The 25,111-nt window shown below is 50.7% G+C and overlaps 1 protein-coding gene across 7 annotated transcripts in view; it reads right to left on the minus strand.

Moving 5' to 3' along the window:
- Rnf220 (ring finger protein 220) overlaps positions 1-25,111 on the minus strand; it is a 219,720-nt gene that overhangs the window by 7,050 nt on the left and 187,559 nt on the right. The window contains exons 4-8 of one of the 7 annotated variants that reach the window (XM_032900005.1): positions 21,052-21,097; positions 17,581-17,682; positions 10,094-10,136; positions 7,016-7,059; positions 6,471-6,603 (exon numbers count right to left, since the gene is read on the minus strand). In XM_032900005.1, coding sequence (XP_032755896.1) covers positions 6,471-6,603; positions 7,016-7,059; positions 10,094-10,136; positions 17,581-17,682; positions 21,052-21,097 — 368 coding nt within the window. The other 6 variants (XM_032899960.1, XM_032899951.1, XM_032899979.1 and 3 more) reach the window with 6 other exon arrangements.

Here is a 25,111-nt window from a genome sequence, read left to right on the forward strand (position 1 = left end):
CAGAATTTTCTGCATCAAAGAGGAAGCTTAGAGCTCTGCCCACTAACCCAGGAATGCGTTCTTCCTGCCTCAGCCCACTCAACCACAGTCTGATGATTCTCCCTGCTCCACAGCCACCGCTGGCTCCCACTGCATGCACCAGACCAGGCTCCAACCCGGTCACATGGCTCTAGAACTCCCGTGTGCAGACACTGAGACTGCCCGTCCTAGTCACATCTAAGGACTCCCCACCCTGCTGCTCAGTTCCTCAGATGCGCTTTCAGGCAGTAGCTTTTCCCTTTTCCCTTCAGTCTACGCCGGACGAGTCATTCCATCACTAACCCCTGAAGCTAGTCAGTGCCTAGGCTCTATCTTCCTGACAGTCCTCATTTGGTGCCTACCCAGAGGGACTGACACACTTGAGGCAGCAGGCAGGTCAGCAGCAGAGCCATTAAGCTGAGAAAACACCAAGTTACAGCTCTGTCTCCTATTCACAGCCAGGTGTCCTGACAAGCAATTCCCACCCTGAGGGTGAGTGGCACCTCTATAAACCCTCTGACAGTTTGGGAGACAAACTCCGCCATCAATCAGAATGTAGCTATCAGGTTCACTTACAGCCCGCACCCCATAAGCCCTGCCAAACCCCGCCAGCCTCCAGTCCCAAGTGCATGCAGCTCAGCAGCAGCCTCAGACTCCTGCCCAGCCTAGCTTAGCCATGCCTGTGGGTGGGAGCCATGAAAGAGCTCTTCAGTACCACCTCTGAGCTCACGTGCCTTCCTCGTGCTGAAGGAATGGCCTTCCACCTCCTACGCTCTCTCAACCTTTCGGAGGCCGTTCTACCTGGCCTGGTGTGAACAGTTTTAGTGTCTGGTCCCCATCTTTGGGTGTCTGTCTGAGTGGTGACTTCCTCAGGTACTGATACATACCTGTCCCTTCCTTGATGTCCACTCCAACTCATGATCATATTTATTGCACCAATACCGTTCCTTCCCACGGGTCACAAGCCTGACTCCACTCATCTACACCACACACCATGGCGGTGCTGGCTGAATACTGACAATATTAATATTGTTCAATGTCTTACTAACCTTGTACCACAAGGAAGTGCTCAGAGAAATTTATCAAGAGTTGCCCCAGTTTGGCAGCAACTTTCTGTTGTTCTCACCAAGGAGCAAAAAGGGCGGGCATGATACATCTTGCTAGCTAAGAGGCCTTTCTTCCTCTGGCCCGAGCAGTCTTCTACTCTGATGCTCATCCCATCCCCCAGCTGAGACAGATGTGGGGAACCTCTCCCTATCCCCACAGGTGTTCCAAGCAGGCTGCCACCACCAATTTTACTCCAGCACTAGCCCCAACCTGCTTCAACCTCCTTCCCAGCACATTAAACTTTATTTTCTTAATGAAATGTCACTTGCTGACTTCTGGCAGAATCATAATAAAAAGAAACGGCCATAAAGCTGTTTTATGCCGAAAGCACCCCTGCCAGCTTGCCCCCCTCCTCAATCTTGGAGAGGAAGGCTCCACAGTCATTTTATGTTCTCAGCTGCTGGAATATCCCAAACCAGTACTCAGAGGCAAGATGGCACAGACTGCTCCCTTCCAAGTCTCTGGCCCCTCTTCCATGCAGCTCTGGGAAGTGCAGGCGACAAGCTCCTGCTGCTGCTATGCAGAGAACAACTTGGTCCCTAGGACCTCCAAGATGATCCAGACCAGCTGCTGGTCACCAGGGAGGGCCCTCTGCGATGGCTCTGCTCCAAATGAAAAGGACAAAATGGTTGGCAAACCAAGTCTGATGGTCAACAGTGCCTGGCACAGTCCCCTTTCCTCAAGTGAATGCTTGGAGCCCAGCTAAGTGCCAAAATGATATGGAAGTCTAAATTCTATGAAAATGACCCTGCTCTCATAAACTCATTTCTTCCTGAGCCACTGAGGAGGGGAGAATCAGTGTTAATTTAATCAATTGATCAAATGATCGATTGAGAAACTAGAGATGCCCGTTTACTGGGGGGCAGTAACATCCTGGAACCTGAAACCACAAAAAAGGAACCATTGATTTCCTCACCTGCTGCTCCCAACCAAACCAGAGCTTGGGGAGAAAGGAAAGTCTTGGGGCTTCTAGAGCCCAGTGCTCGCCTACAGGGAGGGCAGGGGCAGCAGTTTCCGGGGAGTTTTACACTGGAATTAGTTACAGATGCAGTTACGGTGTCTTGTGTAAACGCCATCGATTGGGGAGCTGACAGTCTGGGGAGCTACGATGCGGGACAATCAATCGGCCTGCAGTGTCACCTGCCACCTCGCTGAACAGTTGACAATGCAATTATCCAGTGTGGAGGCAGGGAGTTGGCGTGTGTCAAACGCACTTAGCCACTTTCCGGGCCTTCTCGATAACGCGTTTCACTGCCTCACATCAGGAGAGTCACAGAGACAGACGCTGCTTAAAACCATTGATACTTGCTCTTTCTGCTGGCACTCCCTCTGTTCCAGCTTAACAATTGTGTTCCAAAAGGTGATTAAATCCTGTCCACTGCCGCAGGGGACAGAAGAAGCCTTGCTCCTAGCCACACCCCTCCCAACAGGCAGCCACCATAAACTGAAGGTGGTGCAGGGTCACAAGGCAGCCACCTATACCTTGTTTCCAGTGGTATACTGTTTCAACATGTGCCACCCACAGGGCTGGGGAGCACAGTGGCAATCAGAGACAATTTTGCCAACTAGGGCTCCCATCTTGGCCCATGCCTATGGAGTCACACCTTTCACACTCTTGCTCCATAATCTGTTGACTAAATTTGGCAAGTTATTTAAAAGAGATACGCTGAAGCTGCCTTTCCATGTTGTTCTCTCAGGAACTTAAATTGCAGGGTACTTAGACTGAGTCTTAATTTAAAACAGAAATTCAGGAAAGATGGAACCCTAGGCAAGATCTGGCAGGACAGTAGCCCTCCATAACCACTGTCTTAGCACCCTCCCCCAACCCAAGACGCACGCACGCACGCACGCACGCACGCACGCACGCACGCACGCACGCACGCACACAAAGACTTTGTAGCTCTGGCTGGTCTAGAACCCACTATGTAGACCAAGCTGGCTTCAAAATTACAGAGACCCACTTGCCTCTGTGTCAGGTGTGCTGGGATTAAAGAAGTGTACCACTGTCTCCAGCCTTTGCTACCCTGTCTGAGAGGGGCTTTGTGCTGGATTCCTTCAAGGCTTCAGCCAGGGCTCATAGACAAAGGCGCAGACAGACACGTCCACTTCCTGAGCATCACCCGGAAAATGAACCATCTTCCCACCCCTGGTCCACAACATCATAGCCACCTTATTTAAAACCAAGCTTTTCCACGACCTTTGAGCAGACTTCCTTTTAGTTGTACCAAATTCTGGCTTCCCTAAATCCAGACAAGTGACTTCTTATAGGCAACCAATACAAAGGAGGGCTTATAGCCCAGCACCCAACACCTTTCTTTCTAAGACATGGAGGAGGTTGGGAGAGGGAAAGTGATCTCTTGCTCATTGGTCACATGGCGCCATGACAATGGAGGTCACATAGCTCCTCACGTTTATCCCAAGGCTGCCAGCCTCCCTTGTGGCCCGTTTCTCTAGCCTGAAGACATGTGGTCTGCCTAGGTTTGGAAGAGTATCCCAGAAAAGCATCTTTTATCCTAATTGTTGGTATCTTTAGAAGCCGTGCTGGGCCCTGGGTACTACCCATATGCAAATACCACTATAGCAGTGCGAAGACCTCAGGTTTTAAGGAAGCAATTGGCAGCTGAGGTGCACAGCCCAAAGAGTGCTCAGAGATCTGAGGCTTTCTCTCCCTCCCGGCCCTCCAGAAGATTTTCCTTATTTCCTCAGGTTTTGTTTCTTAATCTGTTTATTAGGATGCAGAGGCAGATCAATCTCTGAGGCCAGTTTGGTCTATGCAGTGAGTTCCAGGCCGGCTGGGGTGACATAGTGAGATCTTGTCTCTAATAAGAATCTATTTGTAGACAGACTTCCCTTGATGTTCTCTTTTGTCCTGAGACACTGAACCTCCTTGTCATTAACCCTAAGCTCTCATGCTCTCGGCCTGTTCTTCTAAGCCAAGTGTCTTCACCATGACTCTTGCTTGACCACTGCCTCCCATAGTAGATTACACTCAAGGCAGCTGATCTGACCCATGCAGGGAGCTTTGTCGAGGATGACGAAGGGACCCTAGTCTGGGAGGAGGGATGGGGAATGAAGGGATACTGGGACTTATCAGTTCTTCAATTCTTTCATATCTAACAAGGATAGCAATCTCTGTTGTCAGCACGCACAGTACAGCTTAAATGGGCCTCACTACTCTCCTGCTCATCCTGCCTCTGCCTCCCTCTCTCTGAAGTCGGCTGGGCAGCTTCTTCAGCTGGTGTTATCACTCCCTCTAACCGGTCTTGGCAGGCAATCTAATTCCTCCTGAAAAGGTCACCGCCATTTTAACTGCCTTTCAATCACATTAAGCAGGAGCTGCCCAGCTTGCGGCCCAGCCCGCCCGGCGGGCGATCAATGCACTGCACTGACACCAGCAGCCTGGCAGGGCCACACCCAACCCCCCCAGAGTTGGGCCTATTGGTCCTGGCCAGGGAGGGTAGGTGACAGATGGCCAGCTTTTGCAGATGGGCTTCAGGGGCAGAGGCAGTCAGGATCAGCCAGGGCCTCTCTTTGATAGCCCCCTCCCACTGAGGAGGCTCAGCCTCCATCGCTCCACTCTCTGCCTCGTGGCCCCCGCTGATCTCGCTGTAAAACAGCCTTTCAAGTCAGCCTGTCTTTTGACTGCACTAAGCTGTTTAAGAGGCGGCAGCAGCTTCTATCAGGAAAGCTGGAGCAATTCTCTGCAGATAAAGGCCCCTCCGGCCCCATTCCCTCTTCAAGTCTCACTCTCATTCTCGCTCTCCAAATCGCTCAAAGAAAAGCCCTCTTTGAACTCCCCTCAGGAATTCTTGAAAGGAACAACCTCACAGTGTAAACACACCCAGAAAAATGATACCTACCCGAGGCCTAAGGGCCTCTCCCACCCATCGACTGGTGCATCCCCGTGCAGACAGACTTTGCTTAAGCAGTAGACCCTGTGCAGCCTGACCCATTCAGACACTCCAGGAGCCCAAGAGCCATCAGGTCTGATTCCGTGCCAAGAAACCTAAGCAGCTGTGGCTGCAGCTGATAGCAGAACTAATCCAGAACAGCCTTCCAGAACTGACTCAGCAGGACTGCCTTGCACACCTGTACACACACCCTAGCACCCATGTGTATAATTCTGGGGCTCACGAGCTCCACCGCTCAATCTTGCAAGGTTTCAGAGCCACTAGAGCCCTATGACAGAAACACTCTGTGCAATGACAACTAAGGCTGTCTACCTGGGTGTGTGTGTGTGTGTGTGTGTGTGTGTGTGTGTGTGTGTGTGTGTGTGTGTGGAGGGAACAGTTTGGTTTAACCCTCTTGAGATTGGTGGGCAACAGGCAAGCCCAGAGGCACAGTGACCCATCTGCACTGGATGGCACTGCAGAAACTTGATCTCAGCATGAGCCCAGGTGTCATGGATCTAAGAGGCAAAGGTCCTCCTTCAAGGCTGCTGTGAGATTCCCCAGAGACCACACACAGTGGCACTCACAAGGGTTTTGCCCAGAAAAACAGGAGGCAGATGGGATGCAGCCTGGCTCTCGTAATGACCACAGACTGCAGTGCCAGCTGTGCTTTTACCTAGACAGAGGAGAGAGCTAAGCCAAGCAGCAGCTACCTTCCTCTTGCTCATGGTGTCAGAGCTTGCCAAGGACACTGACCCTGGGCACCTAACCAATTCTTCTGTCTCATCCAGGGGCCAACCCTTGTCTCAGGAGCTGGGAAGGCAGCAGAGACGAGTAGGGCCCTGCAGACTCTTCTGCAGCAATTGGGGAGAGCCCAAGGGAAGCAGGGAGCAGCTGAGCACAGGCCCCTCTTCCTTCAGGGCAGAGGGCGCCATGGGAGAAGAGATGGGATCAGAGCTAAAATTAGATTCACCAATGAAGCTCATGGGAGGTCAAATTTTGCCATAACTCACTCTCTCCTCTGTAACTGATTTCCCTGACACAGAACTGGGGAGGAGGAGGAAAATCCAATGTGTTTGCCTAGAAGCCCTGAGGGCCCCTAGTGCTGGAGGTGTACAGCAGGTTGCTGGATTCTCATTTATCAGCCTTAAGAGGGATGGAGTGATAAATGCATAACCGTCCCTTTAATATTTTATGCAGGTGCTAACGCGGCTTGGCTGTCACCTTCAATGCATCACCCGAGGCCGAGCGCCCCCCTCGTCATTGCTAGCTTGCAGCCTCACAATTCCATTTCCCACCCAAATACATCCACTTTAATATGCGCATCACAGGCAGCAGCACGGTCACAAAGGAGTCCCACGAGCAATGGCTCCCACGTGGTGGGAATGATGACCAGCTACCAGCAGTGACCTGGTCACCAGAGTGCCACCGCCCAAGTTGTCAGCTGCTTTATACCTCGGAAGCCACCTTCCAGGAGCGTGGTGGCCCGTATCCGCTTCTGCCCACACCACTCATACTCCTCAAAGCGGTTGCTGTTCTCATGCTCGATGTCCACGGCGTCATCCTCAGCCATGCAGGAGCCTTCCCTCTGTGAAGAGCAAAGCAGGATCATGCAGGGCCAGGCCCTCCCTCCCTGCTCCCAAAGCCTGCAAGGAAGGCACAGACAGCCCTGGCCCCTGCTTCAGGACACCAAATGGGCTCCCTTGAAATACATCCAATGTGGCAATCAAAGACCTATGCCTCTTCCCCAAAACTTTCCACAGGAGCCAAAACAGGGAATGAGTGGGAACGAAAGCAGAAGAGCAAAGAGCAGAGAAGCTGCTGAGACCCCAGGAGCCCCCAGGAGCCCAGAGAGCAGGAGCGGTCAGCAGCAAGTGTCAGGGGAGGGAGAGGAAGGAGGTGGGCGGCCGCAGCCCCTCTACCTTAGAAAGGCAATGCTCCACATGCCTACTCATCTCCTGCTCCGATCCTGCCAGGGGGCGGCTGCACAGGGGACATACCTGCCCTTCATCTTGCTTCCTCCGTTTCATTTTCCCAATCCGAGCTGCATGGAGAAACAGAAAATAAAGCAGAGAAGTAAGCTGATGGCCACTGTAGCTCTGAACATCAGTGTCGCAGGAGAGTTGACACAGCCTGCCCTGCTGCCAGCCGTTAGCCTTTTGTTCAGTGCCTGCTGTCCTCAGGGGCCCAGGCTTGCTCCTTGGTGGGCCAGGAAGTGTCTGTTCAAGTGTAACCCCCACTTCCTAGCTGCAGTGCTCAGTGAGTCCAGTAGGCGGAGAAACTCCCTGCAGTCATGCCTGTCCCCAGAAGACCACTCACTCAGGCTTTGGAAAGACAAACCTAGAGAACATGTTCTTGGTTAGAGTCCTAGACTAGTCTAAAGCTTGACTAGATCTAATCTACTCACCCTTTAGAACTTCCTTTGCTCCAGGGCAAAACGCCCCCAAGTATGGCACCTAGCATACCTCTTAAGATCAGGACTAGAACAGTATCTCTGATGATCCCATTTTACACGAAAAGAGACTGAGGCCCAGTTGTAAAAGTATAGAGTCTGGGTTAGCCTTTGGGCAGGCATGCAGAGGACCCAGGGTACCTGGAGAAGACAGGCTTTAGTGCTTACCTAAACCTGTCCCATCACCTCTAATTAGTACAGAGGGCTGGCAGGCCCCAGAGGCAGAGGCCTGCCTGCCTGCCATGGTGTCCCAAAGGGGGCTCAGTTCCAAAGTGCACACTGCAAGCCCACAGCACTGCTAATTAATGCTGAGAGATGCGATCATTTCTAATTAGCTCACTAATCCTTTTCTGCAGCCCTCCTGTCATTGAAGCAGGAAGGGGTCAAAGCAAGAGATTCTTTCCCTTTTGCCACTCCCAGAATGCAGCAGGATAAGTGATGGCCACTCTAAGACCAGACTGATGGTGGAAAGGTTAGGGAGATTGTCAAGGAGGGGAAGGTTTGCTATTGAGGGGCCAGGAAGAACTTTCTCAGGTTATGGTGACCCTGAAGGGTCAGGGGAGGGAAACACAGGTGAGAGTCTGTTTGCTAAAGGTTAGAGGTCTCCTGGGTGGTAGTCTAAGAGCCAGTACCAGAGAGGCTCACTTACACCTATATCTTGAAGCATGGTTGTCTTCCTACATCGTAACAGATGAAGAGACCTTACCAAGGAACATGTCTAAGTACTCCACAGGTATCAAAGGCAAGACAAGAAATCAGGCCTGACTAGGACGCCCCCTTGTACCCAGAGCCTGCCCACCTCAGCCTTATCGCTGAGACCAATGAGTCTGCTAGGGCTCCAGCTTTTTGCCTGATGAGGATCTGAGGTGGGAGGTTTCTCTAAGCGCAGGACAGCAGTCCTAGAAAGAGCCAAACCAAAGGGGAGCTTACCAGGCCACAAGAACTGCCCATGAACGTTTAGAACCTAGGTCTGGAGTCTAACTCATCTCTACAATTCCCTGTGTTTCCACTATAGATGTGGGACTATATTCTGGGCCCTTTGTTCATACAGATGCAGATCCCTGCCTTGCTTGGAATTTCAGGCAGGCTTGACACTGCAGAGCTAGGGACAAAGAAAGCATGCAAGACATAAGAAAGGCACTGGGGGAAGGCTCCACGAAGTTTCTGGAAATGCAGTGTGGAGTAGTGTGCCAACAAAGGTCTCCTACAGTCTCACCTGGTCTAAAGGTGTCTCTTTGGTAAGAGCCTGGTTTGGTAAAACTCGGTAACTGAATCGGGGCATGGTGGGTCAATGCCCGTGATCCTACAACTCAGGAGGCTGAGACTTCAGGACCGCTTATAAGTTCCAGGCTAGCCTGGGCTACATGGGGGTGGGGGTGGGGTAGCACTCATCTCAAAACAAAACAAGACAAAAAGATTTTTGAGCATGGTACTGCCAGATGTTCCCCTTGCCCAGGACACCTAGGTCAGCACAGGAATTCTTGCAGCGCCAGAAAACTATCCAGATGGGCTGGGTTTCATGTGGAAAGTCCTAGGCCAGCAGGGCAGCCTTGGCTCTACCCTCGCCGTTCTTGTAAGCCCTGAACAAGCTTCCTTGAGTGTGGTAGGGAGTTCAGTTCAGTCCCTAAAGCTGTCTCTACGAGTCAAAAGCATTTGACATGGCTGCAGCAGCAAAGGTTTTAGGGATAATCAAACTTTAATCATGGCCACTACACTAATTCGGTGATATGAAACACATGATTTCAACTACCAGAGTCTCAGTTTCCTTATTAATAAAACGTGTAGTATTTTCCTCTCAGAGGTGCTGGGACTGGCCCTACAATGAGTACTCTTCTCTTTTTCACACTGGGATAAGCCTGGAGGTGGCAATCAAATGGTAAGGGCTGGGGATCTTAAACGTCCACGTTCTTACTCACCAGCTGGCCCAGAGACCCTAAAGCCCTTTACAGCGAACCCCAACTTACACCACACCTCAGTCAGCACAAAAAGCTGGACCATTCAATTGTGTTCAGCAAACAGGAATGCTCCAGAGGTTTGAATCCAAAAAGGGGGACCGCCAGGTAGTGCATACGCGGCCTGCTTTCAGAAAAGGCCTCTAAGAGCTGTCGAGCCCACGCTGATCACCTTTGTGAAATGTGGGCCGACTGATAACTCAAAGAGCTCTGGGACGAGTTAGTTCTGTTGCCGTGGGAACTCCAGATCTCATTGCATTGTCAAGTCTCAGCAGAGAGGCTGCATTCACACTACTGGGCACTGATTAAAAACTAGAAGAAAAACATTCTCAGCGCCCTGCCGACTTGTATAGTGAGGTCCCAGCAGTCTGCAAATTCAAAGCTGAGCTCCCGAGTGGAATTGTGTAGCTTGTTCCTCATTCTCCGACACTTATTGTCCCCCAGGGTTCTTTCGGACCTTTAGAAAGACTTGGGCACGAGCTGAGTACCGTAACCCTCCATTAGACAGACGGGGAAACTGAGGGCGGCAGCCTTGGTTTGCACTCTCAGACGTGGTGACTGCAAGAAGTCAGTTGGCCCGATGATGAAGAGACCCAGGCAAGCCAGGAGCTGCGGGCAGTGGAGGAGGGAGGAGGCCGGGGGTGGGGCGGAGGGAGGGGCCGGACCGGACTCACCATTCAGTCGGGTTTGCCGGTTGGCTCGCACTCGCAGGAAGGTCTGGGAGAAAATCCCCGGCAGATGCAAAAATAGAGAACAGAGCGTCACACGCGGCCTGGAGTCCCGGTCCGTACCCTAGTACCCGACCCTCATCCAGGCCCGCCCCGCCCCAAACAGCCCGTAAACAAACCTACTTCCTCCCTCCCGCCGGCCTCCCTGCTCCGCCGGCCGCTCCGGGCCCTCGGCATAGCCGCCCGGGCTGCTCTAACGGGAGCCCGAGGCCGCCGCGCGGTGCCGCCCCAGCCCCAGCTTCCGGCGCTCTGGGCCCCGCAGCAGCCCGGCCGGCAAGGGCGGCGATGCGGGCGGATTCCCCCCGGCTGCCCGGCGGCGGCGGCACTTCAGCTCCCAGCAGCGGCGGCGGCCATGTTGGCCCTGATCACGTGATCCGTCGCCGTAACGCGCTGGAGGTGAAAGTTCACGGGGTGGGAGGTGGGGGGTGGGCAGACCCGGGCTAGGAAATTGCGGCTTGCAAAGGGGTTAACTACCTGGCTGGGGCCGCCCCCCTCCGGCCCCTCCCACAGCCCCTAAGGACTTTCCGCCCCAGCCTGGGCCGCCCACTGGTGCTTCCCACCACACCATGCTCCATCGGCCCCTGAGATCGGCCCAGGCTCCTGCTTTAAGTGACGGGCCTAGGGCAAGCACCTCCAAAGCGGTGCTTTTCCAGGGAGAGCATAGCAATTCCCGTCATCTGCGGGGCCTATCTCCGCCAATGCCCAACAGGAAGATTTCCTCACACCTCTAGCTCAGCTCAGGATACCCTTCATTTCCTTGCCTGCAGGCCATTCCTGGAGTTCCCATAAACATCACGTGCCCATAAGGCTAACAGCGATCCAGACTAGGCGCCTTCCTCCTGGGTTCTCAGTATCACCTGTTGAGGTGTACTCCAGCGGTTCCCTTAATAGCATTCATCCCTCACACTGTATCTTCTAGATCTTGGGAATCAACCTTTAGATATTCAAAATTTTCTTGTCTGCACCTTGGGTTTATCTCATACACAACCTGAAGCTTTGCCTCCTGTAAGATTGCATCCACCTCTTCGCTTGTGTAAATTTGCGTTGGTGGGCTGACCACTCCGGAGTTGGAGTTGGTAAGGCTCATCTGGGCAAACCCAGAGCCCAGAATGTCTCCTAGCTATAGGAAGAGGTCCCCCAGGATTTCTTCAGTGACTACCTTGTTTTCAAAGGTTTTGTTTATTATTAACTCTCAATTGCAGGTGTTTTTTTCTTGACCTCCAAGGTCTCTCCCTAAAACCAGTCCTCCTCACTTCACACCTGATCTTTCTTTCTTGCAAAATTAATGTTTCTTTTTCTTTCACTCTTTCAAGGATTAACCGCAGAGAAAATCTGCAACTTGACCCACCTGCCCTGCCCTGCCCTGGCCATTTATCCAGTCTGTTGTACCACACCTATCCATCCTTTGTGTCTCCCCCACCCCACAACCCCCCAACAGCCACATAAAGCTACTTAGAGATCTTTTGAACACTGTGCTCTGGTTCAGATATCACTGCCTACTGCTGTGCATCTGTCAGACTCCCGCAAGGCTCCATTTTTTTCCTACCCCATTACTGGGTTTGTTGTCTCTTGAGTTTTCTCAGAAAGCTCCTTAACTTTTTTCGGATCATGTGTATTTTCACTATTTAAATTTTCTTTTCTTGGAAGGCAGCTCACCTCTGTCTAGTCACCAAACATAGGTTTAGCATGACAGAGATAGCAGGATAGCAGGCGTGAGGCAAGCCCTAGGCCAACAAAGAGCTGGGGAATTGCTAGAGCTGGAACACAGAGTGTCCCTAAAAGGCCAGTGTATTAAAGGCTTGCTCTCTGGCTTAGTTCTCTTGGGAGGGCAGTAGAACCTGGAAGAGGTAGGGCTTAGTGAGATGGCTTCTGTGTCATCACAGACTCAAAGCAACTAGGCCAACCCAGAGCCAAAATAAACTGATCACTTCAGGGATGTGTTACAATAATGGAAGTCTGGACTAACCCAGGAACAATCTAGCATATGGGACATACAGCTTCTGTTTCAAATTTTAACTTGTTTCGCACATGTTATATTATTAGGAAAGTCTGGAGACCAAGAGTTGTAGCTTGGAGAGTTGCCATGGGTAAAGTAGCATCGTGGTTGAAGTGGATTAGATAGTCAGCAGGGGTTAAATGAATAGGGATCCAAACCAGAAACCAATGCCCTCTGCCTAGTTCAGTGATTTTTCTTTTTTCCAGTGTTAGGGACTAAACCAAAGTGGAGCCTTGAATATGATAAGCAAATGCTCTACTACTGAACCACACGGCCATCACCTTTCATTATTTCACCTTGAAGCAGGGCCTATGTAAGTTGAACCTTGAACCTGAGCCCAACCTGGCTTCAGCTTGCGACCTGTCCCATTTCAGCCTCCTGGGTAGTTGGTAATGCCCAGCTGTCAGTGATTTCTAAAGTCCAGCATATTGGCAGAAAAGAACAGGAGATGCCTAGCTAGTATCCAGTTTCATGTCCTGCCAATTTCACTTTCCAAAAACATATCCAAGGGAATGGTTGACTTTAATCCTGGGAGCATATTCCTTTTCAATGAAGCTGGAGAGATGGCTCAGTGGTTAAGAGCACTGACTGCCCTTCCAGAGGTCCTGAGTTTGATTCCCAGCAACTACATGGTGGCTCACAACCATCTGTAATGGGATCTGATGCCCTCTTCTGGTGTGTCTGAAGTATATGCAACAGTATACTCACATACATAAAATAAATAAATCTTTAAGAAAAAAGAAAATAAAAATTCAAAGAAATTATTTTTTTTTTAAAAAGAAAGAAACTGAACTCTCACAGGTCCCTCAACATACTAAATCTCTTGTGCTCTTAATGCACAGTATGGCATTTATCTAGAACACTTTTACACACAGTATGGCCTTTATCTAGAATATCTTTTCTCTCTTGTTCTCCAAGAGGAATGTCTACTCTTTCCTGGAACCCAGGTCGGCATTATCTTCTCCGCTGGAGTTGTGTGATTTCCCTTTTACAGTGCTTGGAAACTTACGAATTCTGTTGCATCACGTTTAGACTCAGCCATAATGAAGGCAAGGACACTGGTCTGGGCAGGAGTGGAACCACATAAACACTGGAGCAAAGGAAGGCTAAGACAAGGTCTTTGCTTTGGGGGAACTCCAAGTCTAGTTAAGAGTCTGATTCACTGTGAGAGATTAAATGTGATTGCTGTTCTTTGTGGGTTTGCTCCAGAACAGCATTTCCCCACCTCCCTTACTGACTTTGGGTCTGGCTTTGCCCAGTAGATAGTGATGGAATTGATGCTGTGTAACTTCCAGATTCTGGTTTCAAGAAGCCTTGCAGCACTGGCCCCTGTTTTAGTGGGATACTTAGAGCATCTGCTAAGACTAGAAGGTGAGAGGTGGCTCAGTAGCCAGAATGGTTGCCTAGCATGCATGAGATTCAAATCCCATTGTCCCCCTGTTTCAAAGAAAGAGAGGGAGGGGGAGGGGGAATGTAACGTGGACAGGGCAGGAACCAGGGGCGGTATAACTGAATATGTGAGGCCAGTTCTGAATGAGCAGCGAAGGTGAAGGAATGGCTAGTCAGGCATGGCTCTACACCCTACCCCAGACACACATGCACATCCTACACATCCTGCACACCCACTATTGCTACATTATTTACAGTAACAAGAAATGGAATAAGCCTAGATGTCCAGCAACAAGAATAGATAATGAGGAGCTGGAGGGATGGCCCAGCACTTAGAAGGAACTGTTTTTGCAGACGATCCAAGCTCAGTCCCCAGTACCCAAGTGATGGCTCACAACCATCTATAACTCCAGTTCCAGGGGATCTGACTCCCTCTTTTGACCTCTGAGGACATGAGGTATTCACATGATGCACACATGCATATAAAGGCAAAAGCACTCATATACATAAAGATAAATCTAAAAAAATTTAGGGCTGGAGAGATGGCTCAGCGGTTAAGAGCACTGACTGCCCTTCCAGAGGTCCTGAGTTCAATTCCCAGCAACCACATGGTGGCTCACAATCATCTTTAATGGGATCCGATGCCCTCTTCTGATGTGTCTGAAGAGAATGACAGTGATAGGGTACTCACATACATGAAATAAATAAAGCTTAAAAAATTTTATAGAATGGAAAATTTAAAATGTACTCTATATACACTATTGAAAAGTGTGTGTGTGTGTGTGTGTGTGTGTGTGTGTGTGTGTGTGTGTAGGCCAAAGATCAATGTTGAGTCTTTCTTCTAGCTCTCCACTTTATTTTTGGTCTCTCATGAGCCTGAAAGTTTATCTCTGGTAGCTGGCAGGTAAGGAAGACCTCGGGATCCTCCTGCTTCTGCCCCCAAGCTCTGGAGCTATAGGTACCAGTCAGTGCTTTCTGGCTTTCTGTGATGATGCTGGGAATCTAAACTTGGTCCTCGAGTTTACACAGTGAACTCTCTACTCAGTCAGTCATGTCTCCAGCCCTGAACAATGGAATTTTATGCAGTTTGTAAAGAAAAATGAAATAATGACATTTGCAGGCCAATGGGTGGGTCTGGAAGGCATTACATGTGTATATGGTACATTTTAATTTTCCACTCTTTAAAACTATTTTAGATTTGTTTATCTTTATATATATGAGTGGTTTTGCCTTCGTATGTGTATGTGCACCATGTGAATACCTGGTGTCCTCAGAGGTCAGAACAGGGAGTCAGAAGCCCTGGAACTAGAGTTACAGAAAGGAGGCTATGGGGCATGGGGTGAAAGGTCATGTCAGGAGGACTGCAGAGAAGACAGGAGGAAAACCAACAAAGCACATTTCATGCAAAATGCCACCATGAAACCAAATACTATATATAATAATTTAAAATTTTTTGAGAGAGAAAAAAGGCAAATATTAATTTGTGCTAAGTCAATAAATTTTGGGGCAGAATATTGTATATTAGTATGTAATGGACACATATCTGAGCAGGTGATCACAATGAAGGGTAACTGTGCTGAAACATGGAGCACAAAGGGTGAGAGGAGCTAGATGATCTGGGAAGACTTCTCGGAGGAGACACTGTCTCAGTAGGATATTGATGGACAAATGGAAGTTAGTGGGGCAAATGATTCCTGTCCAAAGTGGCCTGTGTAAAGAGACAGAGAAGAGGGCGTGCTCAGAGTACGGGAAGCTTTACTTCAGTAGGACAAGACCAAGGCATTGTGGGAGGGAGTCCACAAGTGGAAGCTGGGATTACACATCAGATCCAAATAAAGAGTGCCTTGGCGCCATGAAAGGGGCTTGGACTTCAGCTATGAACGGCTTAATCTGGTTTGTCAGCCAAGAAGGCACTGGGAAACCCTTGAGTTCAGGAGGCCGAGGCAAAAGGGCTGCATGGAGTGTGAGGCCAGCTTGAGTTATCGGATGAGACCCTGTACCAACCTTCCCCACGCCCCAAAAAACCGAAACTACCCTGAAATGTTTGTATATCGTACCACTTAGCTATAAAACTAACACTTGGGAGGCAGAGGCAGGAGGACCACTGTGAGTTTGGGGACGGACTGGGCATCATGGTGAGAAGAGAACCTGTCTCTGAGTCAGCAAGGCTGTTTAGGGTCTACAAAGGGGAATTCTGAGAGGTGCCCGAATGTGCTCTGGAGGATTCCATGCCCTGTCACAAGCTGCAAATAAATACCAGAGAGGAACGTGTGCGCTTTCCTCATGTTCCACAGAGAACAGAAGAAACACAACTTTGAGGATAGGAATGGCCTCAGGAAGTTGAGCCAGTTTCTGCTTCCTGGCCCTTCCCCATCAGGTGTTCAGGCTGCTGAGAGCACAGGGCGGGGGACAGGTCTCTGAGGGCAGGGCTCTCTTTGCCTCTCCTTTGGAAGCTCTGTGGGACAGGGTTTTGTCACCTTACAAGTCCCTAGAGTCAGTCATGTTTCCACCTCCAACCTGGCTGTCTGATCAGTGCAGTGTTCCAGGGGCTGACTGGGTGTCTCTCTCAAAACAGGGTTCATAGGACTGGAGAGATGGCTCAGCAAAGAATACCACTTCCAGAGGACCCAAGATTGTTCCTAGCACTCATGTCTGTCTTCTCACAACCCCTTGTAACTCCACCTGCAGGAGGTTCGATGTCCTCCCTGGGTACATACACACACACATGTACACACCTTGCACAATTTAAAAACAAACCAGTGTCCACAAATGCATGGATTTCTCCCCAGCCCTGGCACTCTGGGATTTGCATCTTATTGTTTACATATCTTCCATTATTATTCCTTTTTATGTGTATTGGTGTTTTACATACATGTGGTGTGTATGAATATATGTATGCATGTGCCCCACATGTGTGTGGAGCCCACAGAGGCCAGAGGAGGATGTTGAATCCCTTAAGACTGGGATTCTAGATGGTTGGAAGCCCAGGGTCCTCTGGAAATGTAGCTGGTGCTCTTAACCACTGAGCCATCTCTCCAGCCCCTCGGGCTGTGCCTTTTCACTCCATACTGAAGGAGATGCCAGTGGAGGATGGGGTCCAGCTTACTCTGAGACCTAGGAAATTTTGTTTTCTTTTTCTGAATGGTGCTGGATAGATAGATAGATCCTTGCTACGTGCTCTACCAGTGAGTCACATTTCCAGCCTCCAGCTGTGATTGATTGGCACTCCACTCTGGAAGCCTGGCATCCCGGTGCCAGGCTGTCCTCTGGGAGGGAAGTCTGAGAAGACACCTTTCCTTAGTTCCAGCCTGGACGTCAACAGGGATCCTGGCTGCCCACCCAGGTTATCGGTCCCTACTGTTCTGCCCTTCCATGTGAGGTCAGGGTTCTTTTGCCTCTCAGACAGGGGCTACCTGGGAAGCCCCGATGCCACTTAAGCAAATGGTCCCAGGAGCAGGCTCTTGTTCTCTGTCACCTGAGTGGGTTCTCGAAAGCAGGGTTCTCTTTCCCAGACCAAGGCTCCTGGAGGAAGGTCCCTCGCCTTTTCACTCAGAGAAACTCCATGTACAGTTACTCTGGTTCCCTTCCTGCTCTGATCTTTTAAGACAGCAGGTTTATTTCCTTCCTGCTTGACTACGATCCCCAAAGGCAATATCTGTCTGCTTCTCTCCCTGGGCCTGATCTCAAGGATTGGCAGGAATGAGTGCTTATTTTGGCTCCAGGGATCTGGCTTTTGAGGACAGAAATCTTCAGCGATCCTGGCCTATGCTTTCCAGGCCCTCGTAAGACAAGAATCCCATGAGCTACTCTGCAATAAACAGGATGCTTCAGAGGTGCTCAGACCCAGCAGAACCCCAAAGAACCTGGCACCTCACCCTAAAATCCATCTGCTTAATAAGGCCCATTCCCTGACGACTGTTAGTTGAGGGGCACTGGACACAGAAGGCATCAAAAACAGCTTCAGCATCTTCAGGAGTTAGCATCACCAACGGGCGTGAATCTCCCACCCGGATGAGGTTACTTCAGCCTCCGGCCACACCCTCCTCACCTGGTATCTGTCTGAGTGGTGCAGGTCCTCGGTGGCAGAAGAGTGTGGGGAAGCGGTTGGAGAGTCTCCTTCCCTCTTGATGGAAGCAGACAACAGGAGGGACTGGAAGAAGAAAAGAACACATGGCCCCAGACCAGGTGAGAGCTGCATTCTGTACCCAGGAGCTCTCGGTCCCCAGGGAGTTTTAGAAGCCAGACAGAAGGAGGCAGGGTGGCAGAGAACTACTCTAAAATCCTGGAGTGACATGGTCAAGCACAGAAGTCCGGTTGTGAGAGAGGATGGGTGGACTTAGGTCTACGTATAGACCCTTGGTTGTTTATTTCGTTTGTGACAGTGTCTCACCCTTAGCCCAGGCTGGCCTGGAACCCCCAGAGATCCTCCTATCACAGCCTCTCACATGCTGAGTTTACAGACGTGCACCACAGCACCTGGCTAGACCCTCGCTCCTGCTGAGCTCTCTGTAAGGAGGGGCTGCTAACCCACTCTCAGGAGATGGAACTGGATGTGCTTTGTTCTTCCTTCAAGAGCGTATACTCTGGGACCCTCGTGAAGTACTGGGGGGTAAAGCCACATACCTGCCACCTTGCCTGCCCCTAATATAGGCCGATGGCAGCCCCACTATGGAGACAGTAAATTAAATAGTATGTATGAGTTTCCAGCGTAAAGCCGGGGAGGTATGCTGGGTCCATTTAGGCCTGCGCTGCGGTGATGACCCCAGCAAAAACCTCCAGCAAAACTAATCCCCCTCCGTCAATCCCGGATGGCCTCTTCTACATACGCCTGCGGTTTAGATTAATAAACTGTCTACTTTAAATTGTGTGTGAGCACCACGATTCTAAACGCCACACGGCATGTGCAGCCCAAGAGCCAGCTCTTGCCAAGGCCTGTTCAGCTGCAAACAGGGGGGGGGAGGCTCAGAGGCCTAAAAACAATCCATCCCCCCTCCCTTCTTCAGCCTGCACAGCTCTAAGTCGGAAGCACTCAGTTCTCTAGGAGTCCTCCCCAGCCTGAGAACCATGCCAAATCGCCAGTGACAGCCCAAAGAAAGCAATTTGGGGAGGATGGAGCGGTCATTTATCCTTCATCTCTGACTGGACCTTAGGATGTGACCCGAATGCGGTGGCCATGTTGTTCATCCTCGGCAAGGACCTTAGGTAGTGAGGGGGTCTGGTTCCCCAGCTGCCGATGAGCCTGGATGTCCTGAGGCATCCATGGCCCAGGAGCTGGAGGAGAGAAGCGGCTGCAGAGGGCCTGGGGTGGGATTGGCTCCAAACGGGACTTCTTCACTGACACAAGCCTCATGGGAGGCCTGGAGGGTGGCAGGCCTAGCCAGAAAGACATCAGGCAATGTTCTTTCCCAATTCCAAGGAAGATGTTGGGAAAAGAGAACAGTGTGCCACAGTGTGTGGGGCCCCAACAGTAACAAAGCTTTTCTTTGTCTGTCTCTGGCTTTCTCTAGGTTAGAAGCCCTGAGAGGCCTCAGCATTACACCTGGGGCAAGCGGAATAAAAAAAGGTCACTGGCGCTTTTTAAACATGGACCAAAAAGCAGTAAAATGTGTTTTGAAAAAAAAAAAATCCTGGCATTAAATCATGACTTTTTGCCTGGCTCTTCGCCTCATTAAAAGTGGCCTTTTGGAAGGTAAAATTATCATTGTAAGCGATAAGATCTTTAAGAAAATAATTCACGGCTTCTTCACCCTTTAATATGATAGCCGCCACCGGCTAATTTTTTTCTTAATGGCAATGAGGCCATCAATCTTGTCTAAGGGCCCCTCGCCCTCTCCTTCTCCTCCCTCCCTCCCTCCCTCCTCCCTGCCTGTCCTCTTAGACTCTCGCTTAGTCTCAACCTTCTGCTTCCTACCTCTTTCTCATGTGACCCGCTTCCTCCCTAAAGCTGAGGTCAAGGCCAAGGGGAAGGCAGAGACTGCTCAGCTTTGGGGCTTGTATCTGGAAGCGGGTGAGCAGTGGTCCTTTTTTCTGCATCCTGTGATCGGGATGGCAGTGTGAGAGGTTGTAGGAATGTGTCTGTGCTTAAGACTTGCTGGATACACATTCTGACCTCTGGGGCACGTGTATGAGGCAGGTATGCACGAGGAGCGTGCCGGCTGGGGTTGGTCCTTAGAACACAAGCGCTTCTGGTTCCCAGGGTCTCAGCCCCACCATTCAGACTCAGGTAGAGGCTGCCCTAGAAGCTTGGTGGTGACCTTCATTACTTCACCACTAAACATGGTAGTCTGGGCCAATCGAGGCCTGTGTGGCTTCCTGCTTCCTCCGATCCACAGTTGCCTGGTTCCCCATCCTTCTCTCTTCCAGGGCTGCAAAAACCCAGGGTGGGCTGGGCTCTCTGTTCCTCCTTTAGAAGTTAGCTTTAACTTGCAAGTTTTGAAAGAAGGTCAATAGTTTGCCTTCTCCCCCTTTAAAGGCCCAAGGGATGGTTGGCCAAAGTCATGAAGGTGATACTTGTCACTGGTCTTTTCCCAAAATGACCCTCTCAAGGTCACTTTAGGGCTTTCAAATATATGGGCCTCTTCACACGCCTTTCCCTACTGGGCTGCTGGTGGCCCAGACATTTTGAAAGCGTTTTTCCTCAGAGAACTGGAACGTATGGTCTCCTGTGACACCCCTAACTCCCTCACTTTATCTTGATCAAAAGTACAGAGGTCCCTGAGGGGTTCTTGGCATCTGTCCCCATCCCCCCCACACGCCCACTCACTGACTAATTCTGTTTCCCCAGGGTTTAACACCTGCTTCTCAGTCACCATGACACACACCAGGGAGTAGTGTGAGGACTTCGGAGAAAGGGGGCAGCCTTATGCAGAGGGAGGAGGCCAGGAATCCAGTGAGCACCTCTTCCTCTCCCACCTGCTCCTTGTGGGAAGTCATGTCAACGGGCAAAGAGGAGCTACTTCCTCTTCCTCTCTCTCCATATGATCTGCTCGAGCTTCTTTCATGGATGGACCAACATCGTCTCTGGCTCTTTATAAAGTGCACATGCCTGTGCGCGCACACACACACACACACACACACACACACACACACGCGCGTACGCAGAGAGACGCACGACGCACGCACACACAGACACACACACACACAGAGAGAGAGAGAGAGAGAGAGAGAGAGAGCGAGAGAGAGAGAGCGCACTGGCTTCTTGGCCTCTGTCTGTACAGAGTTCCACACTCTCTTTCACAGTTTACAGCCCTCCTTCCTCCTTTGAGTCTCCCCAGCTTGAGTGTCCGTGATGCCCACGCCCTGAGCCACTTTTGGCTCTCATCCCTCTCCTACTAGACCACAGATGGATGTTGCACCCCCAGTCGCACTCCAACACACCAAGCCGTCCTAGGTACTAGGCTGATGTGCAAACAGTGGCAGCAGTGGGATCCATGGGGGAGCATCTTTCTCTCAGGAGGAGTCACACCTTGGTAGGCCTACGCTGGAATGGGCAAGAGGGAAAGAATAATTGGCCACCTACCTTGGGGGTGCCTGGAGCCATGGCATCCTTCAGAAGGGAATTTTTGCTGCCAAGAAAGAAAGAGAACAGGGTGACTATTCCACCTGGTGCCCAGGTCTCATGAATGAGGGTAGATTAGCAAGCTAAGCCCAAGAGAAGACATTTGCAAGCACAGCGTGATCAGCCAGCTCAGTCTAGTTCTGCTCAGTAGACTCAACCCAGTGGCCTAGGACCTAGCTCAGCTTCCGCCAGGTGCCAAGGATCACGCTGGCCCCTGGGAGGGGACACAGGTGCCAGCCAGGCAGAGCATGGGAAGAAAGGGGCTTTACCTAGCTAGAATCAGCCCTGAAGATTCTCTCTGTCCTGGGGCTCCCTCCTCAGCACTCTGGTCTTAGCCTGCTCTTAGTTCCTACGGGATCGGGGTGATGGGGCTGACATGACTCAATTCTTCCTCCAACACGCTGCAAACTGTGTTAGGTTAGGAATGATCTCCCCCTGATTCAATTTGTCAGCCCCGGGCCCTCCGGCATCGGGTGGCAGGCAGGAGGGAGCTGGGCCCTGAAATATGGTGGGCAGTTCAGAGCAGGCGGGGGCTGGGGTGGGAGGTGATGGATGGGTTGTGGGGGAGGCAAGGACTGTGTTTAATAACAAAATTGGTATGCAAGGCCACATCCCACGCTAAGCATGAGTGACCCAGAGCCACCGAGTATTACAAATCCCGCTAAACAGATGCTGACAATGGAACAAGACGTATCAAATCAGATCCACTTCAGAAACATTAATATCCCTGTTCCTGCCCCGTCCTGCCCGCTGCCTCCACTCTAACCGCTGCATCTGTGCTCACTCTCTGGCACGTGTGCATCCATGGACGTACATGCACGCACACAAATACATGCATGCAGAAGAGTTGCTGATGCATGCACAGAGGCAGACATAGCTCATTTTCATAGGCTCTCCATACAGACACACATACAATGCACACATGTAGACTACATTCAGACACAAAGCCAGAAAGCATGAAACGACACAGATACATTTAAAACAGAATACATGGGGAGCAGATAAGGACTTAACATATGCATGAAGAATACATGTATATGTGCACAGGCACCCATTAGGCCAAACAGAAACACATGATGTGCAAGCAAAAGCAAATGCAGACATGGTTAAAAGAGTGACTGCAAGTGGGATAAGGGATATGTGCACATCCAGGGGACACTTGGCAATGTCTGAACATACATATACATATATGTACGTATATACATACATACATACGCACCTAACATAGGCTAGACAAATGTTCCACCAGTAAGCTACATTCTAAGCCCCTAGCGATAGTTTTGATTGATTTCTGATTGTTCAAACTGGGTGTGGAAAGGGGATTGCTAGTGGCATCTAGTGGGTGGATGGTGTTTCACAACCTATACAGTCCCAGACAGCCCCCCACAGAGAATTATCGGACCTAACATGTTAATAGCACGGAGGCTGAGAAGCCCTGGTCTCAAGGCACAGACACAGACTATCGTCCTACCAACAGGCACATAGACGCAGGCAGTCACACCCAGAGACTCAGAACTGCATACAGATGCACAGGGCCACAGGGTCACTCCCAGAGACATGGCCATAAAGGCAAATGCACAGCAGCCATGCAGACTAGACGAGGAATCGGTCGTGCACGAAAGCCCATATGAACACGTGCAGAGATAGAGAGACTCCTCTAAAGGCTGCCGTACCCAGACACATACACAACTCCTGATGTAGACACTTAAGGGATCACACGCACATGGCAGTGTGCAAAGGCCACCAGCGCCCACGGCACAAGGGCCATGTCTGAGAATCAGAATAGAGCCACAGGTCTGTTCATACAGCAGAAACAGCACAGACTAGGAAGGGCTGCCGGTAAAGGTTCCATCAATTCCAGTGAGTCTGTTAGCAGTCTGTCGATGTCTGGCTCTGATGTAAGCACTGGGCATACGGGGGTGGGGGGTGGGGGCGCTGAGCTGCCCTCGAGGAGTAACTGGCTTGTGAGTTCATAACTTTTATCATTTCTTAACTTCTTCATTCACTCAGTGAGCAAACATTCTGCCTACAAAGTGAGCTGTCTGCTCTCCACGCTGTCGTCACATTTGACCCTGGGCTAGCTCATGGCTATTATCTATTGGGGCTGTATTAGGTGAGATCAGAAACTGAAGTAATGAAGAATTTATTATATACCCACTGCATACGACAGAGACAGAGGCCTTGCGAATGTAATTTCACCCAAAACTTTACAAGTTGACAGACAAGACCAAGTGACACCTCTGTGGTCACACAGTCCATAGAGGGTTTGGAGTTCCAGGGTCCTTTGTTCGTTTGGTTTTGTTTTTTTAATGCTCCCTCTTGAAAGTTATGTAGGACTCAGGCTCTTTTGCAGAACGTTGGATTTCTTTTCTTCTTGCTTGCTGTGCGGCTTTGGGGCAGGGTCTTGCCAATCCTGGACTCATCTCCTTTGCCAGTAAGTAGGATGGGGTCATTTGGGGTCAGGATGTCCAGCCTGTGCTCTGGCAAGCCCATCTTCCCATCCTCCGTAGCCAAAGCTCTCCCCTTTGCTTACTTACACAGGGCTAGCTCAGCCTCAGCCTCCTGCCCTGGCTCTGAGCAGTACCCTCTCCTTCCCTCTCTCCTATCAACCCTTTTAACACCAAGGTTTCTTGGTTTTCCGGAGCCCGAGAGTCTGGTGCCTGGCTCGCCTTGGAGGAGAGAGGTCTAGGTCCTGAGCTGTAGGCAGCCCAGCGAAGGCATGAGCGCTGCCTTCCCATCCCCTCCCTGTTTCCACAGCCCGCCCCCAACCATTTCCTTCCCTGCTCAGTCACTCGCTGCCTAGTGATCCATGGGTTTTAAATTATAACTGGGACCCAGGAAACGCGTTCCTAAGTACAATATTCATGGGCTGGGCTGACACTTTTAATTAAGGTGATTTACACTGAATTATCCTTGGAAATAAAGAAATGGTGCACTGCCTGGGAATAAACCATCATCACCGGCCGCCTTTGTAAGTTACACTTCGTTTTAATCTATTTGGGGAATTGTTTATCTAGTTCATTACCCAACCAAACACCGAGGCCGGCCTTAAATAAGGCTTAAGTAGGGGTGGGGGCACTGCCATCTCTACACCCCGCCTCTCCTTAGGAGCTACCTACTCTCCCTTTAGATTTTTTTCCCCAGCTCTTTTAAAGCACTTCCCAGAGGAGGCTGTCTCCCAGCCCAGAGGCCAGCTTCATAGAGGAGATCTCTGAGCTCAGGTCCCACCAGCTAAGCCTGTGAATGTTCCATGCCCAGGGCTGTTCTTCTCAGTGAGTGGAAACTCCTGTCTAGGGGCCACAGAGAGGTCTCAGAGCCCTGCCACCTTGAGCCCCCATTTATGTCCTTGTCTACCTCTGTATACATATACAGCTAGCCCGTAGCCTGAAGCCATCCCAGAAGTCTCTTGGCCTCAGCTCGCCCAGAGCCCTACCTGTTGCTTCTTCTCTCTGATTGTGGACATTACCTCTCTAACACATCCCCAACCATCCAAATCAAAGCGTTTTCTCCTAGAAGGTACCCTAGGTAAGTCCTTTGGCTTCTCCTTCCTCTTAATCCACTCTTCTGCATTCCCCACTTTCAGCGGTTGTCCTAGAGCAGCCCCATAGACCCTTGGTTTGCCTCCATTTCTGCTCTCAGCCCACTCGTCACAGTGGCACAATGTTTCTCTGACACGTGGGCTATCCTCTTGATGGGGGTGAGGCCCTTCTGACTTTGTGTTTGGCCCAGTGTTGTGCTTTGTTCTGCGTAGCCAAGTCCTTGGGTCCAAGGGAGCCCTTGTTAAGGTTCTGGATGGGGAAAGAGAATCAGGTGAGGTGAAGGAGGGGTGTGGGAGTAACTTGGAACAGGGAACTGGTGAGCTTTTCCTGTGGCCACTTGGTTGCTCATGGTACCAGAGTGTTCCTCTCTGGAAAGGTGAGTTCTTTCAGAGAGAGAGAGAGAGAGAGAGAGAGAGAGAGAGAGAGAGAGAGAGAGAGAGAGAGAGAGAGAGAGAGAGAGAGAGAGAGAGAGAGAGAGAGAG

The sequence above is a fragment of the Rattus rattus genome, chromosome 1, assembly GCF_011064425.1.
Source record: "Rattus rattus isolate New Zealand chromosome 1, Rrattus_CSIRO_v1, whole genome shotgun sequence".
Taxonomy (NCBI): domain Eukaryota; kingdom Metazoa; phylum Chordata; class Mammalia; order Rodentia; family Muridae; genus Rattus; species Rattus rattus.